The sequence below is a fragment of the Microcebus murinus genome, chromosome 14, assembly GCF_040939455.1.
Source record: "Microcebus murinus isolate Inina chromosome 14, M.murinus_Inina_mat1.0, whole genome shotgun sequence".
NCBI lineage: Eukaryota > Metazoa > Chordata > Mammalia > Primates > Cheirogaleidae > Microcebus > Microcebus murinus.
In genome coordinates this window covers 1,019,213-1,041,341 of record NC_134117.1, presented here as the reverse complement: position 1 = coordinate 1,041,341, position 22,129 = coordinate 1,019,213, and the positions used below count along the sequence as shown (strand labels likewise).

At 59.0% G+C, this 22,129-nt stretch overlaps 1 protein-coding gene and 1 long non-coding RNA gene across 4 annotated transcripts in view; both read left to right on the top strand.

Moving 5' to 3' along the window:
- Positions 1–7,965, top strand: part of JAKMIP3 (Janus kinase and microtubule interacting protein 3) — an 82,607-nt gene extending 74,642 nt beyond the window's left edge. For all 3 annotated transcript variants that reach the window (XM_076009691.1, XM_076009690.1, XM_012781440.2), the window contains 4 exons: positions 2,372–2,575; positions 4,710–4,775; positions 6,635–6,707; positions 7,753–7,965. In XM_076009691.1, the coding sequence (XP_075865806.1) occupies positions 2,372–2,575; positions 4,710–4,775; positions 6,635–6,685 (321 nt within the window). In that variant the 3' untranslated portion in view covers positions 6,686–6,707; positions 7,753–7,965. The remainder of the gene's footprint in view (positions 1–2,371; positions 2,576–4,709; positions 4,776–6,634; positions 6,708–7,752) is intronic.
- Positions 7,966–8,296: 331 nt separating this feature from the next.
- Positions 8,297–21,376, top strand: LOC109729443 (uncharacterized). The gene is made up of 2 exons (XR_002221435.2): positions 8,297–8,717; positions 20,011–21,376. It is a non-coding gene; the product is annotated as an uncharacterized LOC109729443 (long non-coding RNA).
- The last annotated feature ends 753 nt before the right edge of the window (positions 21,377–22,129 follow it).

The following is a 22,129-nucleotide window of genomic DNA, read 5'->3' as shown; positions in this document are numbered from 1 at the left end:
GTGATGCTGGGGGGCCTCTTCCTGTGTGATGCTGGGGGCCTCTCCCTGTGTGATGCTGGGGGGCCTCTTCCTGTGTGATGCTGGGGGGCTCTTCCTGTGTGATGCTGGGGGCCTCTTCCTGTGTGATGCTGGGGGGCCTCTTCCTGTGTGATGCTGGGGGGCGCTTCCTGTGTGATGCTGGGGGGCCTCTTCCTGTGTGATGCTGGGGGGGTCTTCCTGTGTGATGCTGGGGGGCTCTTCCTGTGTGATGCTGGGGGGCTCTTCCTGTGTGATGCTGGGGGCCTCTTCCTGTGTGATGCTGGGGGGCCTCTTCCTGTGTGATGCTGGGGGGCGCTTCCTGTGTGATGCTGGGGGGCCTCTTCCTGTGTGATGCTGGGGGGGTCTTCCTGTGTGATGCTGGGGGGCCTCTTCCTGTGTGATGCTGGGGGCCTCTTCCTGTGTGATGCTGGGGGGCCTCTTCCTGTGTGATGCTGGGGGGCGCTTCCTGTGTGATGCTGGGGGGCCTCTCCCTGTGTGATGCTGGGGGGCGCTTCCTGTGTGATGCTGGGGGGCCTCTCCCTGTGTGATGCTGGGGGGCTCTTCCTGTGTGATGCTGGGGGCCTCTTCCTGTGTGATGCTGGGGGGCCTCTTCCTGTGTGATGCTGGGGGGCTCTTCCTGTGTGATGCTGGGGGCCTCTTCCTGTGTGATGCTGGGGGGGCCTCTTCCTGTGTGATGCTGGGGGGCCTCTTCCTGTGTGATGCTGGGGGCCTCTTCCTGTGTGATGCTGGGGGCCTCTTCCTGTGTGATGCTGGGGGGCCTCTCCCTGTGTGATGCTGGGGGGCTCTTCCTGTGTGATGCTGGGGGGCTCTTCCTGTGTGATGCTGGGGGCCTCTCCCTGTGTGATGCTGGGGGGCCTCTTCCTGTGTGATGCTGGGGGGCTCTTCCTGTGTGATGCTGGGGGCCTCTTCCTGTGTGATGCTGGGGGGCCTCTCCCTGTGTGATGCTGGGGGGCTCTTCCTGTGTGATGCTGGGGGGGCCTCTTCCTGTTTGATGTTGGGGGGCTCTTCCTGTGTGATGCTAGGGGGCCACTTCCTGTGTGATGCTGGGGGGGCCACTTCCTGTTTGATGTTGGGGGGCTCTTCCTGTGTGATGCTGGGGGGGCCACTTCCTGTGTGATGCTGGGGGGGCCACTTCCTGTGTGACAGGGCAGCTCCATCTGCAGTTCCTGCAGGAAGGCCCCTGTTTGTCCCACCTGTGCTCTCCTCGTTGGCCTCAGAAAGTGGCGCTGCCCTCTGTACAGTACCCTGGCTCCCCTGTTCCTTCTGCCTTTCCCACATGCGGGGCCACGTAGCCCTGGGCGCCTCCATGAGCACAGGCCTTGGGCGCCTGGGGACGTCCTGCCCCGACAGGGACCTGCAGGGGCTGTGACGGACAGGGGCGCTGTCCAGAGAGTGGCCAGTGAGACCTGGCGTCTGGGGATGAGGGGGCGGCGTCCTTGAGGCCCAGGGAGGGGCGTGGCGACACCCGGCAGGTATGGGCCAAGCGAGGCTGCCCCAGCCAGGGCTCCGCCAGCTCACGAGTCTGAAAGCTGGAGCTGGTCGCGAGGGCCCCGAGCTCTGCTGCTCTACGCGGTGGCGGTTGACGTGGGAGCGTGAGCTGGCTGTGACAGCTGGGGACAGTGTATTTTCTGGCTGTCAAGAACAATAAATTATAACTGAGGTTACAAAAGATTTTTTTTTTTCATTTCCTAAAATTTCTACTGAATCAAAAGGAATTTTCATAATTATTTTGCCTGAAGAAAAGGAAATATTCATTTCTGAAGATGTTATGTTTTTGATGGTAAGAAAAGGCCTCTGTAGTTTTCTCAAAGATCGTATCAGTAACATTTCTGGAGGAGAAAGTTTACTCCAGGTCAAAGTGGTAAACCCTGGGGATTTAGAAAAAGATGCATTTGGCTTGTGAGTCATGGCAAAGGGATGGTTTTGCCTCGGTCCATGAGTCGGACGTTTGGGAAGCAGCGTGGGGGGACCCCTGCCTAGCGCCTTCTGGTCTTGCTGCGAGCGCCACGTGGCCAGGCTGGCTCGTGGCCTCCAGGTCCACGTCCCACTGCTCATAGCTCAGTCCTTCCCTGAGCCCCGCTGTGCAGCTTCAGCCCTGGCCGGGGCGTCTGCGTCCTGGCTCTCACTGGCCTGGTCAGCTCTCTGCTTCTGGGGTCATCTCACGCATGCGGGTCTGTGGCCCTCCCTGTTGCACACCCTGCCTGCCCCCACCCTGACGGAGGGCGCCTGGCCGCCTGCTGCTCTTCCTGAACGGCCAGGGCTGTGCAGCCCGCGGGGCTCGGGTCGGTGCCAGCAGGGAGGGGAGGACTGAGCTGTCCCCCTCCCGCCCCAGCACATCCTGGAGCTGGAAGCCATGCTGTACGACGCCCTGCAGCAGGAGGCCGGGGCCAAGGTGGCCGAGCTGCTGTCGGAGGAGGAGCGCGAGAAGCTCAAGGTGGCCGTGGAGCAGTGGAAGCGCCAGGTCATGAGCGAGCTGCGGGAGCGGGACGCCCAGATCCTGCGCGAGCGCATGGAGCTGCTGCAGGCGGCACAGCAGGTGAGTGCCGGGCAGGTGGGATGTGAGGAGCCAGGCGGAGCCTCCCAGGGCAGAGCTGTCCCATGGCCACACCTCCCATGGCCACATCTCCAGGGGCCACACCTCTAGGGGCCACACTTCCAGGGGCCACACCTCCAATGTCTACAATTCCAACTGTGACACCCTCCAATGGCCAAGACTCCCATGACAATGCCCTCCAATGGCCACTCCCCCAGGAGCCACACCTCCCATGGCCACACCTCCCATGGCCACACCTCCCATGGCCAAACCTCCAATGGCAATGCCCTCCAATGGCCACTCCCCCAGGAGCCACACCTCCCATGGCCACACCTCCCATGGCCACACCTCCCATGGCCAAACCTCCAATGACAATGCCCTCTAATGGCCACACCTCCAGGGGCCACACCTCCAATGTCTACAGTTCCAACTGTGATACCCTCCAATGGCCAGGCCTCCAATGGCCAAGACTCCCATGACAATGCCCTCCAATTGCCACACTTCCAGGGGTCATATCTCCCATGGCCACACCTCCAATGTCTACAATTCCAACTGCAACACACTCCAATGGCCAAGACTCCCATGACAATGCCCTCCAGGGGCCACACCTCCCATGGCCACACCTCCCATGGCCAAACCTCCAATGACAATGTCCTCTAATGGCCACACCTCCAGGGGCCACACCTCCAATGACCATGTCTCCAATGGCCACACCTCCCATGGCCACACCTCCAATGACCATGTCTCTAATGGCCACACCTCCAATGACCATGCCTCCAATGGCCACACCTCCAATGGCCAAGACTCCCTTGACAATGTCCTCCAATGGCCACACCTCCAGGGGCCACACCTCCAGGGGCCACACCTCCAGGGACCACACCTCCAGGGGCCACACCTTCCAATGACAATGCCCTCCGATGTCCACACTTACAATGGCCACACCTTCAATGTCTACACTTCCAACAGCAACACCCCGCAATGGCCATGCCTTCACTGGCCAACACTCCCAATGGCAACACCCCAATGGCCACACCCTCCCATGGCCACTCCCCCAATGGCCACACCCAGTGGCCGCACCATCCAATGACAATGCCCTGCCATGGCCACACCTCCAATGACCACACCCTCCGATGGCTGTGCCCCACGTGACCCCACCCCCACAACCACACCCTCCGATGGCCTGTGCACAGCTGGGCTCTCAGGCCACACTGCCTGCCCTGCCAGGGTGGCCTCTTGGGGGGCCTCTAGGAGGCAGCTCCCCTCTTTTGGACCCCTGGTGGCCACATCTTTCCCAGGAGCTATTTCCTGGTGGTGAGGGCGTTGTCTGGGGACAGCAGCTGGTGGGCTGGGGGCAGCTTCTGGTCTCCTCTTGGCCTCAGGGCCCTCTGGGACCTCAGGCCCTTGGGCCCAGTTCAGTCCTGTGGGAGGGGAGGAGCCCTGCAGACTGGACATGTCGGCTCCTCCATGAGCCAGCATGGCCTGCACGTGGCATTCGCAGACGTGTCCCTGTTAGCCACACCCCAGACCAAAAGGTTCCACTGCAGAGTCAGAGGCGTGATTGCACTGTGGCCTGGGTCACCGTGGCCGTGGGTGAGCTAAAGTCGGGCACACGCTGCCAGCCTCTTTGCTCGTTGGCCTCCCCTGGGGCAGTCAGGGTGAGGAGGGTCACCTGCCGCCCCCGGTCCCGTGGGTGGGCTGTGGTCGGAGCTCAGCTGCTTGTGGGATGCCAGGCACGGGTGTCATCTCCCAAGGGAGGTTTCCTCCGCGACCGGCTCTGTCTGTGGCTCTCTGGCCACTTGTCCCTCTGCTGCAGTGACGTTTGGGTGAATTACTTCCTTACCGTTTCCTCGGGTATCCGGCATTGTGATTTTTCTGAAGTTGCGGAGACGGAAGGTTACGGTTCCCATGTAGAGGGAAGCTCGGACGTGGGGAAGGCCTTCCGTGCTCTTGTTGGTGTGAAGAGCAAACAGAAACGCCCGTGTCCCCACCGTTGGCCACGGGGGCCGGTGCCCAGAACGCCTGCGGCTCTGCGACTGTCTGTCCACCAAATGAACGAGAGAAAGTCTCGAAAGGATTTTTCCCACTTGGTTTCCCAAATACCCTGACGATTAAGATGTTCTCCCTTTTGGTATTGCAGAGAATTAAAGAGTTAGAAGAAAGAATAGAAGCTCAGAAGAGACAAATAAAGGAACTGGAGGAGAAGGTACCGCCACTCGGGGCCTGTCGTGTCGCTGGGGCTGGCCAGGCGGGAGGGGAGGACACAGGTGGCTCACGGGGCCTCGGGGGGTGAGCGGAGAGCAGCAGGAGCGGCGTCCAAGCCTGGGGCAGAGCTGGGCAGAAGGAGGTTTCGGGCGGTGGCTGCGAGCTCGGGGCCAGGCGACGGGCCTGGGTCTAGGAGCCCCGAGCACCGTCCCGCTGTGCAGGCTCAGAGGAGCCCCTCCCCCTGCACATCAGTCCCCACCAGAGCCGGGTGCCAGACTAACAACCTCGGGTCCTCTCTCTGCTCCGCCCTGGCTGTGCCGAACCACGTGATCCCTCCAAGACCACCATGTGCCGTGGTCTAAAAATCACATTCCTGAAAGCCGGACCGTGCCTTTTCCCCTCGAGGGGCGCCATTGGTGCAGGAAGAATCTCCCCTCTCCTGGCCCTCCGAGCCATTCCTTCCTGGTTCAGAAACTCCTGCTGTGGAGCAGTGGGGCTGGGGCCACGCGCCCGGGCCAGGGGCATCTTTGTCCGGGTCCCCCAGCTCTGTTGACGTGTGTCACGGGCGCGGCGCACCCCAGACCCAGGGGGAGGAGCCTGCCAGAGAGACCCTCGCCCCGTGGGGCTTCCTGGCTTTAGGGCAGCTCTTTCTCTGCCGCCTGGAGCCAGTTCGTGGTTTCTAGGGTCAGGCTGCAGACCGCTCCCACCTGCGGATCTCGCCAACTGCCCGGCTCCTGCCGAGCGCTGAGCAAAGTGGCCAGTGGGACCCCTGCCTCATCCCTCCTGGGGGAACAGAGGCAGGTGCCAGCAGGGTGCCCTGTGGGCAGCACCTGCTCCGGCCAGGCCTGAAGACGAGCCCACAGACGGCCTGTGCTCACCAGGGGAGGTGGGGGCCCCCAGGACAGCCATCTCCTGACAGCAGGCCCGTCCCCCCCCACCCGCCCCGCCCCGCCCCGCCCTGCCCCTGCTCGGCAACCACCAGAACCGCTCCCTGCACTGCACACTTTGTGGCCGAATGATCGTCCTGGCCAAGTCACAAATCCACCGTGAGGAATGAGCCCTGAGGGGTGTGCAGGGCACTACCTTTCCCGCCCTGGTGGAGGACCAGACCACATGGGGACACATCGCCGGGCACAGCTAGGCTCCTGGTGACGTCAGGAGGGGACATGCAGCTCTTGGGGCTCAAGTCTCTCCCCCAAATCAAACGTCCATTTCATTTTGTGTCTTAGCCCGAGGGCATTCGTTTGGTTAAATACTAGAAACATTTTAAATTAGGTGTTTGCTTTTTTAGCCCCAGCTAAAGTAACCCTCCATTTCCAAGCCATGGCGCCATTGCCACATCTTCCAGTGTCTGAACCGATCTGGTCCCCAGCCCCAAATGGGGCTTCGGGTGTTACATGGACTCAGGTGTTGGCTGGACTTTGTTCTCGTGAGGCCAGAGCCTTGTCACGGGGGTGCCCGTGTGTCCCGGGCACTTGGAATGTCCTTCAGCTAAACTGTCATCGCCATTAGCAGCTGCTTGGTGCTCGCGCCACGCTCTCCTGAGACAGGGGGAGGAAACTGAGTCCCCAAGAGGCTCCCTTTGCCGTGGGGGAGGGGTCACACTGGCATGTGGCCCCCAACCGGCACCCGCGGCCGGGCTCTAGCTGTGCAGGGTCCCCGAGTGCCTCCCCCGGGCTGCCAGCACTGTCACCTCAGACCAGGGAATTGTCACAGCGTCCCCCGATTCCTGAGCCGTGTCCTCTCCTCCCCAGCCACGGCGTCTTGCTCTGTTGGCGATCGGTTTCTGGCCGGAAGCACAACAAACTCTTCTTTCTCTTTCTTTTCTTCTGTTTCTCCACCCTCCCTTGCCCTTTTTAGTTTTTATTTTTGTTCTTATTTTTCTCCTTAGCTTTCATTCTCTGGTCGTAGCCCATCCTGGCACCCTGACCCGGTGAGTATCGTGGCCGGGCCGGGCAAGGCTCTGCTTCCTGGAGATGCGGCCCTCGAGGGCTGTCCGGAGCGGGAAGGTAGCGACCCTCAGCTCCCGCGGGGGCCCTCAGAGAGCTGCCGGCGCCCCGAAAACCAGAAACCCCTCCTGGGGCAGGACTCAGCCTCCCCGCTGCCCGGGGCTGCCAGCTGCACTCGCCCTTCTGAGAGAAAGGGGGGCGGAGCCCGCACCCCCACTGTAGGACTGACCGAGTGCAAATCGCCCCAAGGTGGTTTCTCTGCTTTCCTGGCGTCTTGGCAGGGGATGGCACCGGCAGATAGAAGTTGACCCGCCATTTTTGTTTTTTTTTTTTCGTTTTGAGACAGAGTCTCACTCTGTCGCCCAGCTAGAGTGAGTGCCGTGGCGTCAGCCTAGCTCACAGCAACCTCAAACTCCTGGGCTCAAGCGATCCTCCTGCCTCAGCCTCCCGAGTAGCTGGGACTATAGGCATGCACCACCATGCCTGGCTAATTTTTTTCTATATATATGTTTTTAGTTGTCCAGCTAATTTCTTTCTATTTTTCAGTAGCGATGGGGTCTCGCTCTTGCTCAGGCTGGTCTTAATCTCCTGAGCTCAAACTATGCACCTGCCTCGGCCTCCCAGAGTGCGGGGATTACAGGCGTGACCCACTGCGCCTGGCCTGTTCCATCATTTTTCTTTGTCCTTTTCTGGGTCGTGCCAAGCGCAAGCTGTGTCCCCCGTGCCCTGGTCCCCGGCTATACCGGCTGGCTCGCAGGGCGCAGGAGCAGCACCAGGCTACAGGGTCACAGCTGTCACCCGCAGTGGAGGCCACGTGCCCACATTTGATGGTTGCTCCCTCTCCAAAGGGGAGGAGAGGACGGGAGGATGAGGCCACCGTTTGTCTCGGCCTGCAAGCCCCACCCCTCAGAGGGCCCCGAGAGGACCCCACTCTGGGAAAGGGGTCATCCCTGCCACGCACCCCTCGACCCCCCAAGCCTCCTCGCTTGGCCTCCCTGACGTCTGTGTTCTGTGTCTCTTCCCTCCCAGCCCCTCGAGCGGCCGGCCCCTTTCCTCCGGCGGGACCAGAGAGTAGCGGGCACTGGCAGCGGCCCGGGACGCGTCGTCGCCATGCTGAGGACGCCGGGGGACCTGGTCTCTGCGCCCGCCCCGGGGAGGAAGAGGGAGACGGCTCTGCGTCGGGGGAGGGGCGCCTGAGCCCGCCGGCCACCTGGGACGAGCCGAAGTTAGGACTCGTTTGCTGACTTCCTGGGGCTTCTCTGGGAGAGGCCTCCTCGGCTGCTGGACCCTGGGGTCCCCCCACCGAACCCCCCGGAGAGAGGCTGCCGGGAACCGCACTTCTGTGCAGGAGCGCCCCTCCCTCTCCTGGTTTCCACAGCAACCGTCGCCGGGTCTGCGGGAAGATGTTCAGAAGCAGCACAGGCTGGTCCCTGGTGACAAGGCGGAGGCTGTGACCTGGGGGCGACCTTCACTCTGGGGGGCTGGGAGGGTTCCCGGTGGCACCTCGGGTGCAAAACGCGATGCTGTGCCTCTTGGGCTCCCCAGCGCCCGCTGATGAGCAGCCCCTCACCCACCCTGTCCCGCCCTCGCCTCCCTGGGGACAGGGAGCCGTGGCCACCGCCAGCCGCACGGAGCCATCGACCCTCAGGCCTCCGTAGCCTCCCGAGACAGGAGGGCGCGGTCCCGGCCTGCGTGGCCAGCCAGGAGCACGAGGACTGCGCAGGGCGGGCCCTGGGGCTGGGGTGGGGCGAGGGAGAATGAACACGGGGCCGGGGAACACGGACGCCGGACGGACGCAGCGTGGCCCAGAACCGCCGGGCCCTGGGCGCAAGGTGCTGCCGGCCCAGAAGCCCCTGGGTGGGCCGAGCCACAGACCAGCTGCGAGGCGGAAGCCGGCCTGGCCAGAGCGCTGGAGCCGAGCCCCCGGGTGGCGAGGACAGGTGCGCCGGGTTCCACCACGGAGGAAGGGAGCCCGCAGCCCAGGTGTCCCACAGGTAAGGCGACGACGTCACCCTGGGAGACGGCCTTTCCCTCCCTGCCTGTGTGGTGCCCGGCCGACCCTGAGCCCGCACGCCGTCGCACGGAGTCCCTGACCCGCGCCGTCTGCGAAACCAGCACGTGCGTCTGCCCGCGGCTCTTTTTGCCGCCAGCCTTACGGGACCCCGGCCCTTTTCCGAAATAGGGTCGTTCTTTCCTTCCCACCCTCTCCAGGGCGGTGACGTTATCGCCTGTGACACAGCGAGCTTCCTTTCTACGGCTTCGTTCCAACGCGGGTTTCCCTCGCGTGCCGATTTAAAAAAAAAATACACGTAGTAGAATTTACCGTCTGCGGTGCGACCCTGGCAGGTCTCTGGGTCTCGACACAGGCGTGGCGCGTGCGGCCACCAGGGTCACAGGACAGACAGTCCCGCCCCCAGACTCCCCTGCTGACCCTGGCGGCCCCCCCGCCCCCCCAAACCCTGCCCTGACCCGCAAGCCTGGTCGGCTCTCTGTCGTTTCAGCTTTGCCTTCTCTGAGTTATGTCAGGGGCCTGGCGCGGCGTGTGGCTGTGGGGCCTGTCCCTCTGCAGGGAGAGGGACGTCCCTCTTCGCGTCTGGGCGGTCTGCGGTGTGAGGTAGCACCGCGGCACACCAGTCTCTAGACAAAGGAATCCATGTTGTTCCGGGGGCTTTTTGTGGTTTTTTTTGTTGCCCAGGCTAGAGTGCCGTGGCGTGAGCCTAGCTCACAGCAACCTCAGACTCCTGGGCTCAAGCGATCCTCCTGCCTCGGCCTCCCTAGTAGCTGGGACTACAGGCATGCGCCACCATGCCCGGCTGATTTTTTCTATATATTTTAAGTTGTCCAGCTAGTTTCTTTCTATCTTTTTAGTAGAGTCGGGGTCCTGCTCTTGCTCTTGCTCAGGCTGGTCTCGAACTCCTGAGCTCAAATAATCCTCCTGCCTCAGCCTCCCAGAATGCTGGGATTACAGGCGTGAGCCACCGCACCTGGCCTCGTTTCGGTTTTTGTATAAATGCAAGTTTTCGTCTGTCTTGGGCAAATACTCAAGATTGGGACGGTTGGATCCCATGGTACGTGTTTAATTTTATAAGGAATTATCATCCGAAGTGGTCGGGCCGTTTTGCGTTCCCACAGGGAATGAATGCAGGACAGTTCCCGCTGCTCCACCCCCACCCTCCCCGATACCCAGCGTGGTCACTTTTATTGCTTTGGTCGGTTCCGGTAGGTGGAGACGGTACCTTATTTTGGTTTACAGTTGCATTCCTAATGACTAACGGTGCCGAGCATCTTTCCGTGTGCTGACTTTCCATCCATGAGTCTCCTTTGGCGAAACCGTCTGACAGATCTTTTGCCCATTTTTGAACCGGGTTGTTTGCTTTCTTAGTATCGGATCTTGAGAGTTCTTTACACATCCCAGTGCCTGCCGCTACCAGGTTCACCGTTCGGTGCTGGTTCCAGCCTCTTTTGTCTTTTTGTTCTCTTAGGGGAGTGTCTTTGGAGGAGCAGAAGTTCTCAATTCTGATGAAGTCCCCTTTGCTGGCTTTTAGAGACGGGCTGTATTGTTGGTGTTGGGACCGAGAACACGTTGCCCAGCTCAGTGTGATAGTTGCTTTCTCCCATGTCCCATTTACGATTTCATGGTTTCACGTCTGACATTAAACACCACGGCTGACTTCGAGTTAATGTCTCCGAGCGGGGCGCAGAACGGAGGAAGCTCAAGGCGGTGAATGCCCGCGCCCCCCCCCCCCCAATGTCCTTGCCCCTCCCGGCCCCGTCGTAAAGAGCTCGTCCTCTTTTTTTTTTTTTTTTTTTTTTGAGACAGAGTCTCACTGTGTTGCCCAGGCTAGAGTGCCGTGGCGTCAGCCTTGCTCACAGCAACCTCAAACTCCTAGGCTCAAGCGATCCTCCTGCCTCAGCCTCCTGAGTAGCTGGGACTACAGGCACATGCCACCATGCCCGGCTAATTTTTTCTATTTTCAGTTGTTTGGCTAATTTCTTTCTATTTATAGTAGAGACGGGGTCTCGCTCTTGCTCAGGCTGATCTCGAACTCCTGACCTCGAGTGATCCTCCCACCTCGGCCTCCCAGAGTGCTTAGGATTCTAGGTGTGAGCCACCGCGCCCGGCCTCATCCTCTTTTTGATTGAAATCCCTCCTGCCTGGCTCCGTGGTCAGCACTGTCCTGGCTGGAGTGTCCCCACCAGTCACCATGTGCTGGGGCGAGGGGACACTGGGTGGGGAACTGCTGGCGTCCCCTGAGCGGCCGAGCCAGCGCGCCCGCGCCACGTGACCCCAAGCCGGAGCTGGATCTCCTGGGACGCGCCTGTCCCCGCTGTGGGTCTGGAGCTGGAGCTGCGTGGGATTAGCTGTCAGCCGACGCAGATTTACGGCCCCGCACGGAGCCAGCGCCGGAATGCCAATGAGCAGCCCCGTCTGAGCCCGGTCGCAGATGCTCCCGTGCTGCCACCAGGCAGGCCGGAGATGAGGCCATTTGTCATTTTTAAGAGCCAGCCTCGCTCAGAATGCATCCACGGTTAATGAGCATTGTGCACAAAAGGAATAGGAGCCTTCATTTTAAAAGATATCCCTAATATTCTCCATCGTGACCCAATGAAGTTTTCTTTCACTGAGTTTGTGCACACTGTTTAAGAAAAGGAACGAGGAACAAAAGGCGAGGTGTTTATAAACAGTTCACCCCAGTGTGAACAATTAGCACCCTTGGCTGCTCTGTTCCGGGTGGGGGAAGCTCCCCTTGGAGCCCCTGGAACTGCAGGTGCTCCCCGTCTCTCCCGGGAGCAGAGGCCGGGCCCCCCTGCCAGGCCGCGCCCAGGCGCCCTGCACTGCTCCCTGCAGGATCCACCCCCCACCGCCGCCCCACCGTGGGGCAGGAGGGCTCAGGTCTGAGGTCAGCCGGGGGCTGGGCTGACGGCAGGTGCAGCCGCCCTGGGGGTCACTTGGAGCCAGCAGCTGGAAGGGTCCCAGCTGACTCGGGGGGCTCCCCGACAGGAGCGTCTCCTGTTTACTTTCTTGCTGCACAGAACTGCCGTGGTCCCAGTGCCGGCGTGAGCCACGCCCTTGCGGGCAGTCTGCGGATAGCCCTCTTGCGGGCAGTCTGCAGATAGCCCGCTCGCCCACTTTGTTCTTTTGTTCTGATGGCGTCTGTGGCTCCACCAGCCACACCAGATACTGACCTGTGGCCCGTCCCTCCCCTGCCCCACGAGGGCTCCACACAGAGCTCTGCGGCAGACACGTGCGTTTCTAAAAGGTAGACTCTCCATTGTTTTTGAATCTTTGTTGCAAAGGCGTCTTTCTTTGCACTTGGTCTCGCTGTGTTGAGATTCACCCATGCGCCACCGACATAACGTGACTTTGCCGTGGGCTTTGCCACCCCTCCGATGGCATGTGGGCTGTTGGCGCTTTCGGTGACGTGCTGTGCTGTCTCCGGGTGCTGGTGCAGGGTGACTCCCCCCACGGGGTCTGCCTGGGACTCGAGCGAGTTCAGCTTTAGCAGATACTGACAGACTCATCTCCGGTTCTCCGCGGCTTCGGAGCTCTTTGTTTTGCTCTTTGTTTAGGATCTTCCTGACTTACCTTATGGCAGAGATGCTTCTCAAACGTGACTCTGCGCAAAGTCTCAGATAGAAACAGAACGACTGGCTTGAAGGCCAGGCCGCCCCTCCCCCGCTATTTCTCTATTGTCTGGTTCACTCTTCTCGCCAGCATGAACGTGGGGCCACTGATACGAGATGCCATTGCCATTATCAGAGATGCGGATGCCAGAGAGGACGGCTGGGTGGCAGCCCCACTGGGGCTCCTGACAGCAGCTGCTGTGCCCCAGATAGGAAACGGAACTAAGACGAGGAGCGGCAGGAAATATGTGCACGGTGCGTGTGTGTGCACCCTTGTGCATCTGGTTGTGTGAGTGCTCACACACTTGTGCATCTGGTTGTGTGGGTGCTCACATGCCTGTGCATCTGCTTGTGTGGGTGCTCACACACTTGTGTATCTGGTTGTGTGGGTGCTCACATGCCTGTGCATCTGCTTGTGTGGGTGCTCACACACTTGTGCGTCTGGTTGTGTGAGTGTGCATGCACACGCCTGTGCATCTGGTTTTGTGGGTGCTCACACACTTGTGCATCTGGTTGTGTGAGTGCTCACACGCCTGTGCATCTGGTTGTGTGGGTGTGCATGCACACAGCTGTGCATCTGGTTGTGTGAGTGCTCATACACTTGTGCATCCGGTTGTGTGGGTGCTCACAGGCTTGTGTGTCTGGTTGTGTGGGTGCTCACAGGCTTGTGCGTCTGGTTTTGTGGGTGCTCACAGGCTTGTGCGTCTGGTTGTGTGGGTGCTCACACGCCTGTGCATCTGGTTGTGTGAGTGCTCACAGGCTTGTGCGTCTGGTTGTGTGGGTGCTCACAGGCTTGTGTGTCTGGTTTTGTGGGTGCTCACAGGCTTGTGCGTCTGGTTGTGTGGGTGCTCACACGCCTATGCGTCTGGTTGTGTGGGTGCTCACACGCCTGTGCATCTGGTTGTGTGGGTGCTCACACGCTTGTGCATCTGGTTGTGTGAGTGCTCACACGCTTGTGCGTCTGGTTGTGTGAGTGCTCACAGGCTTGTGCGTCTGGTTGTGTGGGTGTTCACACATTTGTGCGTCTGGTTGTGTGGGTGCTCACAAGCTTGTGCGTCTGGTTGTGTGAGTGCTCACACACTTGTGCATCTGGTTGTGTGAGTGCTCACATGCCTGTGCATCTGGTTGTGTGGGTGTGCATGCACACAGCTGTGCATCTGGTCGTGTGAGTGCTCATACACTTGTGCATCCGGTTGTGTGGGTGCTCACATGCCTGCGCATCCGGTTGTGTGGGTGCTCACACGCTTGCGCGTCTGGTTGTGTGGGTGCTCACACGCCTGCGCGTCCGGTTGTGTGGGTGCTCACACGCTTGTGCGTCTGGTTGTGTGGGTGCTCACACGCTTGTGCATCTGGTTGTGTGAGTGCTCACAGGCTTGTGCGTCTGGTTTTGTGGGTGCTCACACACTTGTGCGTCTGGTTGTGTGGGTGTTCACACACTTGTGTGTCTGGTTGTGTGGGTGCTCACGCCTGTGCGTCTGATTGTGTGGGTGCTCACACGCTTGTGCATCTGGTTGTGTGAGTGCTCACACATTTGCATGTCTGGTTTTGTGGGTGCTCACACACTTGTGCGTCTGGTTGTGTGGGTGCTCACACACTTGCACATCTGGTTTTGTGGGTGTTTACACACTTGTGCGTCTGGTTGTGTGGGTGCTCACACACTTGTGCATCTGGTTGTGTGAGTGCTCACAGACAGGCTTGTGCGTCTGGTTTTGTGGGTGCTCACACGCTTGTGCATCTGGTTGTGTGGGTGTTCACACACTTGTGCGTCTGGTTGTGTGGGTGCTCACACGCTTGTGCATCTGGTTGTGTGGGTGTTCACACACTTGTGCGTCTGGTTTTGTGGGTGCTCACACGCTTGTGCATCTGGTTGTGTGGGTGTTCACACACTTGTGCGTCTGGTTGTGTGGGTGCCCAGAGCTTTCCCGCCCTCCCTGCCGTGGAGAGACCTGCGGAGCTGAGAGGAGCCCTGGGGACCAGGCAGCCCTCCTGTGGGGCCTCTCAGCCTCAGCTCACACAATGCTCACCTGGGGCCATAGAGGGGGCCGCCCCCACCCACGGAAGGGAGTGGCCAGTGGGGACTCGGGGGCTGTCCCGTCTGCGAAAGGCAGAAGCACCACCAGGCAGACAGGCCAGGGCCAGGCCACGGGCAGGTGGGGGGCTTGGCAGGCGGGAGGGGTTGCGGCCCCCAGGGTGGCCTCCCACACCGTGTCCCCGGGTGCGGGGGCCACAGCCACAGGGGACCTGCTGTAGCGAGGAGCTCCCCCTCCCACTTCCCAGGGCTTCCTGTCCCACTTCCCAGGACGGCTCCTGGAGTGGGGGCCGGGGGGGCGGGGCTCGATAGCAGAGAGGCAGCTTCTGACCTGCAGCCCCAGTTGTGGGCGTGGTGGGCTGAGACTCCCAGACTCCCACCTGGGGGCGTCCTGCCCAGCAGTGAGTGTGGCAGGCTGCCCAGGGCCGAGTGGTCTTCATTTTGCTGTAGGGCATTTCCCTGGCCTGGTGCATCTTCCCGAAGAGGGTCAGGCTGTCCTGTCTGTCCTAACACCCAGGACGCCTTCCCCTCTGGGACCACTCTGATCTCACACTCCGGCTCTCCCCCTTCCAGTCGGCCGTGCGTGTGGGCGTGCCCCCCCCACGGCACAGCAGTGCTGCCACGAGGCTCCCTGCACTTGCGACCTGGATGGGGCAGGGCGGGGGCGGGGAGGGAATGAGGCTGTGGCCCCAAGACCCTGCCCAAGGGGTCTGGGGTGGGAGGGCACAAGGACCAAATCAAGGGGTAGGTGAGCTTCTCTTCCAGAGCTGCCCCCAGCCCTGCCCTGCAAGCCCCTGGTCGCAGGGTGACGGGGGACAGTCCTGGGACCAGCTCCCACCCCCAGGCGCTGCTCCCCACCCTGCAGGGAGCTGTGGGTTGGCCCCCCTGGAGGCCTGGCCCCCGCACCCCACACCTGGGCAGGTAACCGGAGCCAGACCTTTCGCCAAAGCCTGAGAACACTCTGATTCCGTCCCTGCTGACGGCAAGGCGAGTGCTGAGTCCCCTTCCGATCTGTGCAGAGGGAATTTGACCGTTTTAAAGGGAGGATTGAGGGGGCAGGGGCTCCGTGGAGTCAGAGGAGTGCAAAGTCACACAAAGTAGGTCAGCAGGCCGGTCCGTGTGACTGTGACCTGCAGCCGTGTCTGGCAGTCTCGGAACTGAGGCTCCCGCCCTCCCGCCAAGGCCGGGAGTCGGAGCCCTCGACAGTTCAAAGGGAGGGCTCGAGGTCCCTGCAGAGACGCTTCAGAGCCAGGAGAAGCACATTGCAGTCGGGAGCCCTTTTCAGTGGTTGCTGTGAGAAAGGGAGGTCACGGTGTCACCTGGAACAAACGGGACATTCCAGCAGCGCTGAGCTTCCTCGGCCGGCGCTGGGCTGTGCCAGGGCTGGGTCAGGTCTCCTGGTGGAGGGGTTTGGACACAGTTGTGGCCCCCAGGCCCCAGGTCCTGCCACGCCGGGTCCCAGTGAGACCACGCACCTGCAGAGAGGTTCTGTGCCCCCAGTTTCTCCCCAATTCCCACAGCCCACGTGGGGGCTGGATTGCACAGACCCATCTGGGGCCCCCACTTGGGCTCCCACCTGCCCGCTGGGCCTGCTGCCCCTCCTCCACCGCTCGCTCACCGCCCAAGACCTGCGCCCAGGGACACGGGCTCTGCAGGTCCCAGCCTTGCAGTGGAATTGGGGGCCTGAGCCAGGGTGACGGGGCCCTCACCTGTCCCCTCAGACTCCCCACACGGCACCCAGCACAGGTGTCTACCTCCACGCCCCGGTTCCCCGGGACCCCACTTGGAGAACTGTTGACTCTCTGATGGGAAGAACCTCTCTCCCGGGTTTGGAGTTTGTGAGGATATTGCTTTTTATCTTGGCTAAAATGTCTTGTTTTTTTTCTCTGTTTAAATTTTCTTTAAGTTACATTCTGGCACAGGGATTTCAGTACCCTCAAAGCCCACTGCAGTTTGGATGTTTGACCCTCCAAACCTGTGTTGACCCCTGACCCCAGTGCTGGAGCTGGGCGGGGGAAGGTGTGTGGTCCAGGGAGCAGATCCTCAGGGATCCTCAGGGAGGGCTCCTCTCCTGCCCTCCAAGTGGTAACAAGCAGTTCCCGCTCTGCCAGTTCCCAGGAGCTGGTGGTTAAAAAGAGCCCGGCCCCTCCCCCATTAGACCCCTCCCTTTCCCCCTCCCCTCCCCCTTCCGCCAGGAGGAAAAGCTCCCTGGGACCTTAGCCAGATGCAGAGGTTGGCGCCAGGCTTCTAGCGCAGCCTGCAGAGCCGTGAGCGAGATAAACCTCTTTTCTTCATGTACCCAGCCTCAGGTGTCCCCCCGCCCCCCGTTTTGGGGACTATTACGGGGGTACAAATGTTTATGTGACAGATATTGCCTTTGCACCACCCTAGTCAGAGTCACAAGCGTGCCCATCACCCAGACGGTGCGCACACCGCACGGTTAGGTGTGAGTTTACCCATCCCCCCCCCCGCCCGCCTGTCCCACACCCGATGAATGTTACTGCTACATGTGCACGTAAGTGTCGATCCATTAGTACCGATTTGATGGCGAGCACATGTGGTGCTGGTTTTTCCATTCTTGTGATACTTCACTTAGCAGAATGGGCTCCAGCTCCATCCAGGAAAACACAAGAGGTGCTAGATCACCGTTGTTTCTTACAGCTGAATAGTACTCCATGGTGTACATGTACCACATCTCATTAATCCACTCATGTATTGATGGGCACTTGGGTGGTTTCCACATCTTTGCAATTGTGAGTTGTGCTGCTATAAACATTCTAGTGCAGGTGTCTTTTTTTATAGAGTGTCTTTTGGGCAGATGCCCAGTAATGAGATTGCTGGATCAAATGGTAGATCTATTTGTATCTCTTTGAGGAATCTCAATATTGCTTTCCACAGAGGTTGCACTAGTTTGGAGTCCCACGAGCAGTGTAGGAGTGTTCCTATCTCTCTGCATCCATGCCAGCATTATTTTGGGACTTTTTCATAAACGCCATTCTCACTGGAGATAAATGATATCTCATTGTGGTTTTGATTTGCATTTCCCTCATGATTAGAGATGTTGAGCATTTTTTCATGTTTCTTGGCCATTAGTCTGTCTTCTTTTAAAGAGTTTCTGTTCGTGTCCTTTGCCTGCTTTTTAATGGGGCGGTTTGATTTTTTTTTCTTACTGATTTGCCCGAGTTCTACACAGATTGCAGTTACCAGCCCTTGGTCGGATTCAGGTGGTCCCTTGTAGCTCGCGACGGACGGAGACATGGCCCCTCTGCAGCATGCCGTGGTCTCCCCAGGCTTATCGGTCTGTCCCAGTCTGTGCCGGATCCTTGGAGAAGCCGAGGCTGCTACTCAGGAAACTTGGCACGTGGCTGAAAGTAATTCTGGAGTCAGACAGGCCCGAGTTCAGGTCCTGCCTCTGCCCTCTTAGCTGCTCTCATCCCCAAACACCCTCCCGACACTCTGGGAATAATGTGCGGCCGAATACCTGGGCACCCCTGTGGCCCAGTCAAGCTGACATGGAGAATCCGCATCACAGCGCCCAACGGCCCTGGGGCCACATCCTCGCCCAGTACCTGCTCCGTAGAGTGGCCACCGCCTCTGTGATGCACTTCTCAGGCGGCTGCAGAGTCACAACCAGGAGGGGGACCGAGGGCAGAGAGCATCGTGCCCTTGGGCCGCCTGGGCTGGGAGGACATCCCAGGAGGTGTGAGCCACTCAGGGCTCCGCAGCCTCGGCCGGGGCAGGCAGGGAGTTGGTAACTGCTCCCGTCCTGTCTGTGTTTGAGGGAGAGACTCCAAGAGAGCTCTGAGGAAGAGGAGGAGGAGGAGGAGGAGGAAGCTAAGCCTGTGGCCGTGGCCACTTGGGAATCCACGTACGGCCCCTGTCCCTCCTGCATTGCGAGCTCCCCAAGGAGCCGTGCATGGGCAGGGATGTGCCTGGGTTTCTCGCTGCGGGGTCCTCAGCGTGGCCCTAGAGCACTCGAATAAATGTGTTGTTCGTCCCCCAAGCTGTTGATCGCGCAATTCAGAGAGGCAGTGGCGTGGGGTGGGAGGTTTGGGGGTGGTCAGGACCCCTGGCCCTGGTCAGCCTACAGGTGTTACCTCGGGGAGCCACTTTTTTTCATAGGGGTCCAGCTTTTTCCTCTGCAAAAGGAGAGGGCTGGCCCGGTGAGCCCCTCCTCTTCAACATTCTAGAGTCAGGCGACTTGATGACAACTTACCTAAAGGTGAATCAGACTTTATTTTATTTTATTTATTTATTTATTTTGAGACAAGAGTCTCGCTCTGTTGCCTGGGCTAGAGTGCCGTGGCGTCAGCCTAGCTCACAGCAACCTCAAACTCCTGGGCTCAAGCGATCCTGCTGCCTCAGCCTCCCAAGTAGCTGGGACTACAGGCATGCGCCACCATGCCCGGCTAATTTTTTTTTTCTATTTTTAGTAGAGATGGGGTCTCACTCTTGCTCAGGCTGGTCTCAAACTCCTGAGCTCAAACGATCCTCCCTCCCGCCTCGGCCTCCCAGAGTGCCAGGATTACAGGCGTGAGCCACCGCGCCCAACCGAGGTGAATCAGATTAAAGGCACAAAGAACTGTGTTATTTTAGTTGCAGCAGAGATTTCCAGGGTAACGTGTGACATGAAGAAGCAGGTGTGTGTCATCAGACTGCATTTTTTTTTTTTTTTGAGACAGAGTCTCGCTTGTTGCCCAGGCTAGAGTGAGTGCCGTGGCGTCAGCCTAGCTCACAGCAACCTCAAACTCCTGGGCTCAAGCAATCCTGCTGCCTCAGCCTCCCGAGTAGCTGGGACTACAGGCATGCGCCACCATGCCCGGCTAATTTTATATATATATACATTAGTTGGCCAATTAATTTCTTTCTATTTATAGTAGAGACGGGGTCTCGCTCTTGCTCAGGCTGGTTTCGAACTCCTGACCTCGAGCAATCCGCCCGCCTCAGCCTCCCAGAGTGCTAGGATTACAGGCGTGAGCCACCGCGCCCGGCTAGACTGCATTTATTTTTCACTCTATTTGAGGTGGTGGTGTCTTAGAAGTGAGGTAAAAAAAAGCCAAAAACCAAAAGAAAAAAACCCCTCCCTCTCCTAGGTTAGGACACTGTGGGGTCCCCACTGCCTGTAGCCTGGGCAGTTCTGCCCTGCCACCGCCCGCTGCCATGCCCCAGGTCCTGGGCTGGTCCAGAGCCCACCTCCTTGGAAAAGCAGCTCCGTTATAACTCATTCAAAACGTTAAAAGGTGCTAAGAAAAAAACCTAGAACCTAGCGGAGGCCCACGTCCTAAGTACTGAGGAGAGAGGAAAATTGGGTGGAAACGCGGGCAGCTGCCCTGAGCGTTGTGAGGAAGAGGCAAGGCTTCCGCAGAAAGGTCGGCACAGACTGGTCCCCGCGAGCGTGTGGTCTCCCGGGAGGGCCACGTGCACCTCCCCGGCCACGGGCCCAAGACGTGGTGCCGTGGCTGGCGCTGAGTCCATGGAGGAGGACTGTAGTCGGCACGCTGACGTCCACGCGCAGGGCCTGGCCAAGGCCCGCACCCCCTGGGGTGTGGCCCCGTGGGACAGGGTACACACACGGTCCCCGAGTGCCTTGGCTACGTCACGCTAAAAATGCTTTTGTCTCTGCTCCTTTCCAGGGAGGAAACAGCGCCTTGCTGGAGGCAGTCTTATGTGTGGTTTCCGTGTCTGCCGGGCGACCCAGGCCACGGCCAGGCAGGACGGAGCCGCGCTCACTGCTGGGAGACGGGTCGTCTGTGTCCTCGCACCCTTGGAGAGGTCTAAGGTGGCGACAGGAGCTCCTGTGAGGCACCCGGAAGTCGGTGCTCCGGGCAGGGAGCTGTGCGGCCAGGTGTGAACGTAACAGGCGGCGCTGCACGAGAGAAAGAGGACTCCAGCCGGAGGGAGGGACGGGCATGTTGTCTGGAAGCATTACCTTCATTGTATGTTAGTGTCGGAAGAAATGTTCAGCTCCGGAGCAAACGACAGAGTGGCAGCAGACCGGGCACGGTTCCCCGGGCCAGAATCAGGGGGAAGCTTATAGGATCAGACAGGTCCGCTGTTTCTTCAGTGGGTGCAGGAGGATTTCTGCCGGGAAGTGCGCTGCCAACAGCGCTCGTCCAAGAGGGACCCATCCCTTTCCGTTGTCATTTAAGCCACAGTCACTGATTCGCTCGGACAAGATAGTGGGCCGGTCCAACGTCCCTGGCTGAGCCTGACCTCGGGGTTTGCATCTCCAGCCTGAAATCTCGTTTAATCGTTCATGCATCATTCTGCCTTATTTTAGTGACATCCTCCTGGCACACCCATTGCACTCAGACTGAAAGGCAAACAATAGCTTTGTGTTCACGACAGCCGCCGGCGGCGCTGTGGATGGACCGCGGGTGACATCTGACGGGCTCCGCCAGGCAGGCGTCCGGGAATGTGCCGTGGCTCCACCTGGCTCCCCACAGCCCAGCTCCTCTGGGGGAGCCCCGGCTCGGCCCCCCGAACCCCGCCGTGCACCTCCCGGGAACAGCAGCCGCACAGGCCGGCCACTTAGGATGCAAAGATGTGCACTGCAGCACGCCCAAATTTACGCCCACCGTGTTTATTTGGACCATCATGATTCTGCATGTTGTATATACATATGGAGACCACACGCCCTCTGTACCCACCACGGACACTCCTAACCACAGCTCCTTAACAATTAAAAAAAAAGGCAAACTGTACAGGAAAGAAGCATGTAAATATGTATCGATGCTTATGAAGTTGTTGCTGTTTATATGTAAAAAGTATGTACATAGGAAAGGGAAAATGGCTCAACGAATGTTTTAAATAATGTCCCAGTTACCAAATTGCACCTGCGCCCCAGCCGTATTCCTGAAAGCACATATTCAGGTGAAATGTCAGTCCCTCTCTCTAAAGAGCATTGTTTTCATTCATATGCCATGTGTACCTTGTTTTCATCGGACTGCATGCATCATTCCAGAGCTGGGCTTTTGCCAAAAAAAAAAAAAAAGCAAACGTGAGCATATATCACTGATTCTTCCTGGTCCAGGGAGCATCTGAAGAATTCAAGTGTTTTAAAATAAGGTGCATTTTCTAAACTTTAGGCTATACCTTTTATTCTACACCAGTGGGCTAGGCTGAATTTCTTCCAAGCATCTGGGTCTCTCGCTGCCAGCCCTTTGCAGGGGGGAGGCTGTGTGCACACACCTCACCCCCAGCGAAGCAAGAGGAGGGACCCTGGGACATTGCCAGGAGTGTTTACTGTGTAACCAAGACAGGAACGTTCATATACACGAGCAGTTATCGATTCGTCGTTACCATGTGCACACGCAGAGCACCACGCACGTTCTAGTATGTCTAAACTACAAATCCATGTGAGTTGCAGGTTCCTTTGTTTACCTTACTGCTGAAGGACTGTGGCTGTTCCTCGAAGTCTCTGCCCTGGCAGAATCTGTAGCCTTCAGGATACCCGAGTGCCTTACGCGGCTGGGGACAGCAACACAGGGAGGGGGCGTGCCCGCGAGCGGGCTGGGGCGCATCGACCCGTTGATCAGCATTTCCATCACTCCATCACTGAAACCTTAAAAACGGATTGTGTGTTTTAACACAGTAATGGATTTAAGTTTAGGCTCAGGAAAATCATATTGTGAATATGTGTATGGAATCATAGATTTGTTTACTGTATGTTTTTTAAAAAGCTTTACTGTAAATTCATGCAAAGACTAATAGGACCTTGTTTTCTCACGGCAGAATGGCAGGCAGTATTTG